The sequence below is a fragment of the Anomaloglossus baeobatrachus genome, chromosome 5, assembly GCF_048569485.1.
Source record: "Anomaloglossus baeobatrachus isolate aAnoBae1 chromosome 5, aAnoBae1.hap1, whole genome shotgun sequence".
NCBI classification, from domain to species: domain Eukaryota; kingdom Metazoa; phylum Chordata; class Amphibia; order Anura; family Aromobatidae; genus Anomaloglossus; species Anomaloglossus baeobatrachus.
Genome location: NC_134357.1, coordinates 574,401,791 through 574,414,688, shown reverse-complemented (window position 1 = coordinate 574,414,688; position 12,898 = coordinate 574,401,791). Strand labels below are relative to the sequence as shown.

At 43.6% G+C, this 12,898-nt stretch overlaps 1 protein-coding gene across 1 annotated transcript; it reads right to left on the bottom strand.

The window, feature by feature from the left end:
* Window positions 1-217: 217 nt before the first annotated feature.
* LOC142312420 (uncharacterized) lies at window positions 218-12,479 on the bottom strand. The gene is made up of 4 exons (XM_075351360.1): window positions 12,074-12,479; window positions 11,893-11,990; window positions 11,605-11,695; window positions 218-3,415 (listed from the first exon to the last, which is right to left on the bottom strand). The coding sequence occupies exons 1-4, from the start codon at window positions 12,204-12,206 to the stop codon at window positions 2,211-2,213; spliced, it is 1,527 nt and encodes a 508-aa protein (XP_075207475.1). The 5' UTR covers window positions 12,207-12,479; the 3' UTR covers window positions 218-2,210.
* Window positions 12,480-12,898: the final 419 nt, after the last annotated feature.

Genomic DNA, 12,898 nt, shown 5'->3' with positions numbered 1-12,898 from the left:
TTAGTGCTTTTGTAAGTCAGTAAAAAGTAGTTAGAAGTGTTCAAATCAAGAAATTGATCAGGGTGCCGATCCTTTTGCATCGGTCACATTTTGTTTAAATGCAGATTGCACATTTTCTGTTAGTACAATAAACCTCATTTCAATCTAGAAATATTACTGAGTCCATCAGTTATTAGATATATGAAACTGAAATAGCTGTTGCAAAAACCCAAAATGTTGTAAAGAAAAAAGGTTAACATTAATACCGGTGCCCAAACTATTTCATATGACTGTAACAATGTGAAATGTTCAATACACATGGAATATTGCTTTTTATTTCATTTTTATAAAAGAGACGTCTATTAGTAACTGAATATATTATAATTCTAATGTAACTTCTAACGTGCTTTCCATTTCTTCTTTACTTTCTTGCCTTTACGTTGTCTCTTTTGTGTTTTTCTTGGTCAGTTTGCCATATACACTGCGGCTCACCATTATTGGCCCCTTTTCATTGTTTTCATAGACTGTACAATATAATGAAAATGTACCAAAGTTATATCCTCAGGATTTTTTAGTTAGTGGTCCAAATGAAATATTGTTTGTCACTCACATGTTGCAATTTCAAGAAGAAACAGAATAAACAGCATGTGCAGCAGTAAAGGCCCCTAATTAATATTTGGTTGCACCCCTAATTAATACTTGGTTGCACACCCTTTGGCACTGATGAGCCTCCAAACGTTCCTTGTAGCCATCTATAAGCTTTTTGCCCTTCTCCTCTGGTATTTTCTCCCACTCTTCCTTTGTATTTTGGTCAAGCTCTTGAATGTTTGCAGGGTTCTTTTTCCCAATGGCAGATTTCAGCTCACTCCAAAGATTTTCAATGGGATTAAGGTCAGGACTGATTGTTGGCTATTTTAGAAGTCTATTTTTATTTTTCAACCATTCCTGTGTACTTTTCGATGTGTGCTTTGGGTCAATGTCTTGCTGAAATGTTCTTAGACTGGGTAGCACATTTTGCTCTAAAATATCTTGTTAATTCTCTGATTTTATGATTCCTGTGATACGGTCAAGGCCTCCAGTACTAGAAGCAGCAAAGCAACCCCACAGCATTTTGGATCCTCCACCATGCTTAGCGGTTGGTAGGGTGTTAATTTTCCTTAAAAGCTTCATTGCACTATCTGCAAACAAACTGTTGCTTTGCAATGCCTAAAAGGTCTCTTTTTGTATCATATGTCCACAAAACATTTTCCCAGAAAGAGTGCAGTTTGTCAATATACTTTTGGCAAAGATCAGTCTTTACTTTTTTTGTTTTTTCTTCAGTAATAGTTTCTTACTTGGCTTTTGCCCATAAAGCTCTGCTTTGTTTAGTATGTGGTGTATGGTACTTGTTGAAACTATTCACACACACTGTTCCAGGTTGGCCTTCAGGTCTTTGAATGTTTGACGTGGTGTTTTTTTCCACTATTTGCACCAACCTTCAAAGACATCTCTTGTAAATTTTCCTCTTTTCCCCATGCCCAGGGAGGCTCTTGATGGTTTTGTGCTTGGCAAACTTCTTAATAACATTGCGCACTGTTGAAACTGGGATAGCAAGGTCTTTGTAGATGGCCTTATACACTTTGGAAAACTTGTGTTTGCTAATAATAGCAGTTCTGATGTACTCAGACAGCTCCTTTGTCTTCACCATTGTGAGAAAAGAACAGGGCCTAACATGTGGCTTTTTAAAACACTAAAGTCATTATTCATTGGCTAATTCATGTCACATGGGCACTGACAATTTATCACAGATGATTCTCATTTGTAATTTACCACAGGCGAGTCAAAATGTGTTTCCGTACTAATTTAATGTAAAGGGTACCAATACCAGTGTCACAGCAGCTTTATGTTTTTTAACTTTTCCTTCCCATTGTTTTATGTTTTAAATTGTTGTTTATCATTTTCTCTTTTGTATTTAACATGAATGCTCTATACAAAACAGCTGTTTCACTTGATTTATTTTTTTCAGGAGATATTCCACATTATGTACTTCAACTTCTTGGATGTCAATAATGATGAGTAAGACTGTATATGATTTCTCCCAATGTGATTTTTTTTTTTAGTGGTAAACAAATTATAAATTTCAATTAAAACATTTCTCACCTTCTAGGTGTGATAATGGCTTTAACCATTGTGAGTTTTGTGATGTTTAAAATGATGCACTTGTGTAAAGTAAAGTATTTCCTTCATTCTAATCACAAGGGTTTCTCCCCTGTATGATGTCTATGGTGTTTAGCAAAATTTGATTGATCTGCAAAACATTTCTCACATTCTGAACATGAAAATGGCTTCACCTGTGTGTGATTTCTATGATGTATAACAAAACTTGATTTATTTGCAAAATATTTCCCGCATTCTGAACATGAAAAGGGTTTCTCCCCTGTGTGAATTCTTTTGTGTTTAGCAAGAGTTGATTGACCTGCAAAACATTTCCCACATTCTGAACATGAAAAGGGTTTCTCCCCTGTGTGAATTCTTTTGTGTTTAGCAAGAGTTGTTTGACCTGCAAAACGTTTCCCACATTCTGAACATGAAAAAGGTTTCTCTCCTGTGTGAGTTCTCTGATGCATAACAAGATTGGATTTACATACAAAACACGTCCCACATTCTGCACATGAAAAAGGCTTCTCCCCTGTGTGAATTCTTTTATGTTTAGCAAGAGTTGATTGAACTGCAAAACATTTCCCACATTCTGAACATGAAAAAGGTTTCTCTCCTGTGTGAGTTCTCTGATGCATAATAAGATTGGATTTACGTCCAAAACATGTCCCACATTCTGCACATGAAAAAGGCTTCTCCCCCGTGTGAGTTCTCTGGTGTCTAGCAAGATGTGATTTACGTGCAAAACATTTCCCACATTCTGAACATGAAAAAGGCTTCTCTCCTGTGTGAGTTTTCTGATGTGTAACAAGATGTGATTTACGTGCAAAACATTTCCCACATTCTGAACATGAAAAAGGTTTCTCGCCTGTGTGAGTTCTCTGATGTGTAACAAGTTCTGATTTTTGGTTAAAACATTTCCCACATTCTGAACATAAATATGGCTTCTTTTCTGTGTGAGTTCTCTGGAACATAACAGACTCTGAAGAAAATCTTTTCTCCCCTCTGTGAATTTTTTTATGGATTTTTCCATATTCTGAAGTTGAAAACCGCTTCTTTGCTGTAAGAGCACTTTGATTTGTAATGCCTCTTTTGTGACTTTTATTTTTCTTAATAGACTGTGATAAATCAGAAGATTGGACTTGTTTAAAAGAATCAAATGATAGATCTTTGCTGTGAAGGGATGATGGTGTATCTGGAATAGAGGCATTCACTTCAGTTATATCTTGTGTGATATCAAGGTCATCTGATTTAAAAATTGAAGATGTCAGTTGTGCCTCTAATCTCCTGGTACAGTTATCTGCCAAGAATAAAAATTATTTTTAATAATATATTTAAAGTTAAGGATATAAATTTATAAAACAGCTTGTAATGCCGTTACTGGCGTCCCTGCAGTTTTACCTTCCTGGCCGCCCAATGGTGGCTTCCATGTCCCCAGTCCCTGCCACCGTCTTTCAGGACCTACAATATGCCAGGCAGGTCTCCTGGGAGTGTGCTTAAATCATCAGTGCTCCTCTTCCTAAAGGGTCAGTGTACCCTAACCCAGCCTCTCAACTTATGTCTAAGAGGCACTAGGTATTTAAGGCATCCTCCCTCTATGAGAGGTGCTTGGGCAACGTGGTCTATCCTTAGATGCGAGTTGCTAGTGGTCAGTTTTTGTTCTATTTGCTGAGTCTTAGGCTATATGCGCATGCTGATGTATTTGCACATCTCAAAAACGCTGCGTTTCTGGACACAAAAAACACACAAAAATGCACCCGTGGCAAAAACGCATTGGTAAAAACTCTGCGTTTTTATCGCGTTTTTGGCTGTGTTTTGCTGCGTTTTTGATCACTGCGTTTTGCTGCATTTTTCCAATGCATTGCATGGGTGGAAAACGCAGAAAAGAATTGACATATTCAGGTGTTTTTTCACCTTAAAAACACAGCTTAAAAAAAAGCAGGTCTCAGACAGCAAAAAGGAAAAGTCATAGACTTTGCTGGGGAAGCAAAGTCATGCAGTTTTAAGCTCAAAAACGCACCACAAAAACGCGGTAAAAAACACAACGTGCGCACATAGCCTTATTCTGTGTGTTCGAACATCTGTCTGTATCCTAGTATCCACTGTGCCCAGGAAATATGCTGCATGTATCTATATCAGCTGTGCCTGCCGTATCTGCTGAACCTGTCGTATCAGCTGTCAAATCTGCTTAGGCCTGATGTCAAATCTGCACCCAACCACATCAGTGACTGTCAGTATCCAATCCCTGCTGCTGCAGTACCAGGACTCCCCTGAGTAGCACCTGGCATCTACCTTCCAACAAAAGCCTAATCTCACCATCAAAGGCTCTAGTGAAGCTGAGGTAGCCACTTAGATACACCCCTCCTGGTTGAGACGATACGGCGGTCCAGTGGGCCCACTCCCATTTGCACCGGCAAGCATAACAGTTTGCCCAGGCCATGGCTCCCACTGGCTCCAGAACTCCTCAGCTCGTAGGTATGCAGCAAGAGAACGTCCATCAATGGGAACAAAAAGACCGGATCCTGATCAGTGGCTATGTCAGTGGACACCCGTTTGCAAGCCTTCTGACCAGCACAAACCTATCCTCATCATCAGAGGCTCTAGTGAAGATGACGTAGTTGCTTAGTTATGCACTTTCTGGTTGATTCAGTGCTGTGGCCCAGTGGGTCACTCTCGCTCACACACGCGTGTATAACATAGCTAAAGAAATTACAAGTTATATAAATTGTAATTACCGTATTTTTAGGACTATAAGACTCACCAGACCATAAGACGCACCCTGGTTTTAGAGGAGGAAAATAGGAAAATAAAATTTTACGCAAAAAATGTGGTCATGACACACTGTTATGGGGCGAGAATCTGCTGCTGACACTGTTATGGGGGTAATGTCCCCAAATTCTCTACTAGGGTACCCCATCCTGGTAATGATCCTCCTGCCTTGTATATATATATATGTATGTCCTTCATACTGGTATAGCCCCATCTTGCTATATACTGCCATCCTGGTATGTGCCCCCATCCTGGTATGTGCTCCCATCCTGCTATATACGCCATCATCCTGCTAATATACCCCATCATCCTGCTCATATACCCCCATCATCCTGCTCATATACCCCCCATCATCCTGCTCATATATCCCCCATCATCCTGCTCATATATCCCCCATCATCCTGCTCATATACCCGCCATCATCCTCCTCATATACCCCCATCATCCTGCTCATATACCCCCATCATTCTGCTATATGTCCTGCATCCTGTGGCAGACAGAAAAAAATAAATAAACGTTCATACTCACCTTTCCTCGCTCCACGCAGCATCGCTCCTCCTCCTGTCTGTGCCGGAAGTGCTGTGGGAGCCGGCCACGATCCCTGCAGCATCGCGATGTCCTTCTGTCTGTGCCGGCGCGGCTGTGCGGACACGTGCGCAAAGCGATGACGTCATTGCTGTGAGCACCGCTAGTCTCCACACAGCGCGGCCGGCAGACAGGAGGACATCGCGATGCTGCAGGGAAATGGTGAGTACACTGATTCACTGCACCTCGTGCTGATGATGACGCGCGGGGGGCAGTGAATACAGCCGCACATGATCACTCCAGGCTGTAGTTGCCAGGGGTGATCACGGCCGGCTCTTTACTATGCGCGCACTTCTCGCCCATCACCCCGCCCACCTGTCAGCACCGGATTAAGCGCTGAGAGATGGCCGGGAGGATGGGCGTGCGTATGTAATGAGAGGGCCCACGTGGTCACGGCAGACGCTGCTGCTGCCTGCTCGTGCCCCCGATGACCCGCTCCATCACAGCACCCTCATTCCCAGCAGCCATGCCCTACATTCAGACCATAAGACGCACCCCCCACTTTCCCCCAACATTTGGGGGGAAAAAGTGCGTCTTATAGTCCGAAAAATACGGTATTTACTACAAGAAAACCATTTACAATCTCACAGTAGTCCTCAGAGCAGGAACCAGTAGGCCATGATGTTCAACCCTCTATGTTCATTTTGCTTCTTGTATATAGGAATAATAAGCCATCAAATAATTTTTTGTAGGATAAAATTATACCAAACTGCTTCTCTATCAGTGGAAAAATGGAGGATTTCCACAATGGTTGTAGCTGAAAGACTCTTGATTATAAAGAGATATGGCTTCATCATCCAGTCCAGCAAAATCACAAAGCCAAATGTCCTTGATGCTTCTCACCCTTGCAGTGTACCCAGACACTGTTACTATCCACATGTTTGGCATTGCCACAGGGAAGAACCCACATAAACATTTACAGTTTGTGTGTCTCGTGGAGCACAAGCTGGGCACTATGTGTTGGCCACTAAAATGGTAGATTTGCAATTTTCACTCTACAACATCCACTCCATGCTAATTTCCAGAGTCATTTAGTCTAAAGCAGAATATGGTAAATGCTATTTACTGGCTATATGTTGTGGTATCACTATTTGTTTTAAGAGCATCAAATGCAATGTTCGATCACTTCTAATTCTTTTACATTTTTGGAGAATTTCAGTTTTTTTTAAATAAATGGAAAACAAATCAACCTCACATTACAGCTAAGATAAAGTAGAATATGCCACAGAAAAACATTTCAGAAACACTGGGATCAGATTCAGCATTACAAAGGTGTTATCATGTAAAGTGACAGATGTCAGATTGGAGAAATGGGGCCTGGATAGGAGCAGTAAACTGGCTGCAGTGGAAAGCCATGAAATAAGAGCGGCTTTGGTACTAACTACTATAGAGAAAACTGTGACTATAGACAATAACACATCTACTAAAATGACCGCCCTCCACCCCGACAGCCTTCACCGTCAGTGATTTAGTAACTAGAGGTGACACATCTGGAGTAATTACAGTATGTGGCTCGGGGGCTCTCGGCAATCCAAACTATTGTAGGGGCCAATATCTTCTGTCAGATGAGATTCCTAAAGACATATTAGACATGCTCCAGTACAATAGTGACAGAACTAAAATATATAAATAAAATATAAAATTTTTATTGAAAAGTACATAAAAAAACAAATCATGCAAAGAATATAAAATCAGGATAGGGATATACCCTAATAGCAGCAAATACAGGGGACAGTACAAGTAAAACCAAATATAATACTATGAAAAACCAATATAGTGCATGGAATAGTAAAATACAGTGGCTATGGAGAACTGAATCTATATAAAGTGTGCCAGTGCAAAAAGAATCCCGAAAAGATCCAATACACTGTGAATATCAACATATGTAAGGTCTAAAGGACAATCCTAAAATAAGCCCAATGATATAATAGCAATTGGGTATTAAATGAATACCTTAGTAGATGGTCAAAATATGCTGCAAGCTGCTGACCCCGATGTATGTTTCATCTGCAAGTAACTTCCTCAGGGGGTGCTGGGTTGTTTTTTTATGTAATTTTCAATAAAAATTTGATATTTTATTCATATATTTTGGTTCTGTCACAATTTTCTTTTTGGTGGTAATTCCTACACCTCTTGGGAAATTTTTGATTTGCACATTCACTTACTGTGACTAAAAACAGGAGTTTTTTGATGCTCGAGTACAAGTTCTTATATAATGGACATTTGTGGAATTCTAAACAAACAAAATATCTTTCAGGCTCTTGAAGGTAAAAATATCAGAACTTTATATGTTAATTACTTTCCTTTTTTTCATTCTAATTATATTGTGGAAATCATGTGGGTGGGCTGCCCGGTCTCCATGTACCCTCTATGGCAGGGGTCTCAAACTCGGCTGGGTGTATGGGCCGCACAGAGGAAAAAAAATAATTCGGGGGGCCGCATTCTTTGCAGGACAAAGTGACATTTTTATTGGTACCATATATAATATATATATATTATTTTTTTTTACACACCTTGGGATCACTGATTTTGAACATTTTCCCTTGTTCATTATAGCAAACGTGCACATTCTTTGTTTAAATATAAACATTTTTTTTTTTTTTACATTTTATCCCTTTCTTGTAACTAATAGTGTTACAATTAGCACTATATAGAAATTTTGACCAACATCTTTTAGTAATGTTCCCCATCTTGTTGTAACGTGCCCATCCTTGTCCCCTTGTAGTATTGTGCCCCATCCCACAGTAATGTGCTCATCCTTGTCCCCTTGTAGTATTGTACCCCTTCCTAGTCCCCATCCCACAGTAATGTGCTCATCCTTGTCCCCATCCTAAAGTAATGTTCCCCATCCTTGTCTCCATTTTGTAGTATTGTGTTCATCCTTTTCCCCATCCTATAGTAATGTCCCCAATCTATAGTAATGTGTCCATCCTTGTCCCCCATCTTATAGTAATGTTCCCCATCCTTGTCCCTTTGTAGCAATGTCCCCATTCTATAGTACTGTGCCCACCTTGTCCCCAGCCTTGTCCCCATTCTATAGTAATGTGCCCATCCCTGTCCCCATCCTATAGTAATGTGCTCACCTTGTCCCCATCCTATAATAATGTACCCACCTTGTCCCCATTCTATAGTAATGTACCCACCTTGTCCCCATCCTATAGTAATGTGCCCATCCTAGTCCCTATCCTATAGTAAAGTGCCCACCTTGTCCCCATCCTATAGTACTGTGCCCATCCTAGTCCCTATCCTATAGTAAAGTGCCCACCTTGTCCCCATCCTATAGTAATGTGCTCACCTTGTCCCCATTCTATAGTCATGTCCCCATCCTAGTCCCTATCCTATAGTAATGTCCCCATACTATAGTAATAATGTCCCCATCCAATAGTAATGTGCCCATCCTTGTAATGTCCCAATCCTATAGTAATGTCCCCAGCCTTATCCCCATCTCATAGTAATGTGCGCACTTTGTCCCCATCCTGTAGTAATGGGTCAGCAGCTCCCCTCACCTTCCACAGACGCTGGAGTGAAGCTGAGGGGAGTGGTCTGCGGCCCCAGATCCACAGTGATTGGAGAGACCGGCCTTGTGACCAATCTCTCCAATCAGAGCTGGGGGCGGGTGAAACACAGGTCACCCAGCTCCAGCCAATGATCAGGGCTATAGCTGCCCTGATCTTGGCTGGATTTCAATGTTTCAGCGATTTTCAATGGCTGAAACATTAGTGGCTGTGATTGGCTGAGTGGCGTTCGTCAGCCAATCACAGCCTCCGTAGGTCCGAGGAGGAGACACCACCCCTCCTGAGGTCCCCTCCTCCCCGAATCTAAGGTATTTGCAGCGATTGCAGCCACCGGGGCTGCGATTTCGCCATGACGTCCTGGGGACGTCATGGGTCTTTAAGTACCAGGGAGCCATAACGTACCCAGTACGTCATAGGTCGCTAAGGGGTTAACGTCCAACACACACACACATATACACACACACACACACACACACACACACACACCATTCTTCTCACCTGTCCCGCGCTCCCTCCGCTGCCTCATCTCTGCTTCGTGCGGCCCTCAGGCCCGTGCCCCTGTTCACTATCGCGGCAGGTGCAGTGTCATGGTCAGTGATTTATGTGAGATAATTGTATTGCTGGCACGAGAGCGGAGCGCCGGCAACACATTCATCTGACATAAAATGCAGACAGTGGCTGCGGCCCCTGCACCTGCCGCGATAGTGAGCAGGGGCACGGGCCTGGGGGCCGCACAAACTACCCTGAGGGGCCGCATGCGGCCCGCGTGTTTGAGACCCCTGCTTTATGGGATAATTCAACCCAATGAGCACATTCATCAGAAGGGAGAGAAGGAAGATCCATCAATAAGATGCCGAGATTCTAGGATTGTGGAGCCATTGCTCTCAGTGGGACAAAAAAATAAGAATCTTGTATTTATGATACTTCTTAATGGCGAATAAAAATAAAATAACCGATGTTACAAAGCAAGCTTTCCAGACTACTTAGGTCTCTTCATCAACTACAAGATTATTATTTTGTTTCTCCCACTGAGAGCAATCAATCTTTATTCACCTGGCGAACACATCACCAAACTAAGAATCTAGGACGTCACCAGCATCATTACCCTCCGCTTTCTCTAAGGGGTCCACCATATGTGGCGCCCCAGCATCTGGTTGCCACAACAGTGTTGCCCCTTCAAAGGGTTAATGCTGAGCCTCGAGGTAAGTGGGGAAGTTTATTGGCCAGTAAGTGCCAACATTCAACACCGTTCCTCCCTCAGGCCAGCAGAGGGAGCTCTAAACCTGGAGTTCCAGGGAGCACTTCCTTAAGCTCTGACCTGAGGAGTTAAGTAGTCTGTGAGGGAAATTCAAGAAAAGAGGAGTGGAGTAGTATGGTCTTGTGAGCTGGGGTTTGGAGCTAGGTTAGCTCGACCCAGGAAAGCAGGAGCCGTAGCGAGGCACGTAGAGAAGACTCTAGAGGAGGACGGGTAGGAACCTGTTCGCTTCAGAAGAGCACGCAACAAAACATCGAACGTCAGAGTCTGTGGTTGCCAGGGTGTAAAACCCTTCCCCGGTAGCCGAATCCGAAGGGCAGGAGGGCTGCAGGTCTCCTGGCCCCCATAAAGAACCCGAAGGTCCAGCTGCATCACAGGGGCCCGGTATGGACTCCAGCAGAGAAGCACCAGAGAGGGCCTGCGCAGCCTACCACACGGGAAGAGGGACGTACCACAAATCCCAGCAGAAAGAGGGCCACTGCTAAACCAAGATTGCAGGGTCCTGTAGAAGCAGAGAAAGAGCAGGGAGTAGGCCTCATTACTCGACTGGCCAAGGAGATCACCCCAGGTACTTCCAGGCGAACCGGATCACCCTTACCACCTGTGACGGTCTCCCAGGACTGAACTGTTGCCGAGTAAAAGAAAAGGTAAAGAGACTGTTTGTGTCGGTTCTTTACACTACCTGATTGGACCTGTACCGTCCCCACCATTGCATAGACTTTCATAAGCACCAACGGTTGCCCCGGGGTACCGCTCTACCTGTGGGGAGCAGAACCATCCCAGCTGCTAATCCATCAGCCCCGGAGGTCCTATCCAGCAGCGGCGGCTCTATAGCCGCAATCCACAGGTGGCGTCACAAATCTTCCATAAACTTAATTATAATCACCATCCCCCACAGCCGCCACTTTAATTGACTCCACCAGGGTCACGGCGTTGGGCCCCGCCACCGCTGACTACCCTGGACTAGTCCGGCCCGACACCGAGTCACCTAAGGCCCTGGGGTGGGCGAGTCACATACAGATTAGATTTTTCTTCCCATGATTTTCTAAGTTGTCTGCATATTCTACGTACGCGGTCATTTGGTTTTGCAGATTAGAGATCTGGGCAGCTAAGGGTCAACATTTTCTAATTCCAGGGGATAGGATGGACCCTACCTGTAAGATCTGGCTGATAAAGATCTCACTCCAACACAAGGGTGTCCAATGCCCAAAATAATGGGGACAGTATTGGATGGAGGAGCATGTGGTGGTCTAGCAGCAGAATGGTGACCATGTGATATGGCCAGACTACAACCTTGATAAAGCAGCTATAGCCGGTGACTGAGAAGAATCTATGACTTCTCTGCATTTAGTGGTCACTACTCACCTGGGCGGTTATCTGTAGGAATCTCCTCTTTACTCCGCTCATCACCCCTCACATATGTCTCTGTAGTATTAATATGGGGCAGATCTTCACCCTGAAACAAATATTGTAAAAGTCACAGTCAGATGGAGAAGTCACATCTATGATCAGCTCTAATCCTGCCATCTCCACCGCTCTCATTACACAAGTATAACACATATAATACTGGAGGATAAAACAAGACTGAGCACAAGACCTTCACAGCCGTCTACACATCATAGGGAGATTTCATGGCACCTTCTCTCCATCTACCTGATGATCCTGAGGAACATCGGGATCTTCTTGTTTACAGTCCTGTGGGAGAAGAGGACGGGGACATCTCTCTGGTGTTGTCCTCTTACTGGATAGACCTGGAGGAGACACATACAGGGACTGAATTCATTCCTTACATACAGATAATTATAGGCCGTGTGTATTTAGTCCTGTCTATTACCTGGTGATGTGAGGGGCTGGGGAACCTCCATCATGACGTCCTTGTACAGATCTTTGTGTCCTTCTAAATACTCCCACTCCTCCATGGAGAAATAGACGGTGACGTCCTGACACCTTATAGGAACCTGACACATACAATGATACCGTCACCCCCGATCCCTTCATAGCGTTACTGTATAATGTCCCAGTATTCCCAGCAGTGTCACCTCTCCAGTCAGCAGCTCAATCATCTTGTAGGTGAGTTCTAGGATCTTCTGGTCATTGATGTCCTCATGTATCGGGGGGTGAGGTGGAGGCCCCGTGATTGGGCTCAGGGGTCTTCCCCATCCCTCAGACACAGGGGCCTGACAGCGCTCACTAGAGGTCTTCTTCACTACTGTGTAATCCTGGTTATGGAGAGACACAGTAATAAATCTCACTCCAGACATTTCCAGAGTCCTCACCTCTCCAGTTCTGTCCATCTGTTATTCCCATAGATAAGAATGATGTAATGTGACGTCATCAGAATCTCTCACCTCTCCAGTAAGCCGGAAGAGGATCTCTAGGGTGAGGTGTAATATCCTCTCCGCCATCTTGTCCCTGTCCATATCCATCCTTCACGGGGCAATCAGGACAATTCTCTTCTATAGAAGATCTCCACTGAGAGGATCCGATATTGTAGGGACCTGAATGGGGAGAAGATGACGATGTAACATCATAAAGAATCCGCTGTAATAATAGAATTACTGGAGAGAATAAATACAAAAGAATCAAAGAGCGAAACCTCCCCCGCCCCAAATAGTCTCAGAGCTGAAGGGGTTAATGCCGCCTGCCCCAGTAATGGGGA

Excerpts from the sequence above, each read along its gene's own strand:
- LOC142312420 (XM_075351360.1), bottom strand. The coding sequence starts at position 12,206 with ATGTGTCAGGTTCCTATAAGGTGTCAGGACGTCACCGTCTATTTCTCC. Across the intron at positions 11,991-12,073 it reads CCAGCCCCTCACATCACCAG|GTCTATCCAGTAAGAGGACA; the intron begins GTAATAGACAGG and ends TGTCTCCTCCAG. Across the intron at positions 11,696-11,892 it reads ATGTTCCTCAGGATCATCAG|GGTGAAGATCTGCCCCATAT; the intron begins GTAGATGGAGAG and ends TATTTGTTTCAG.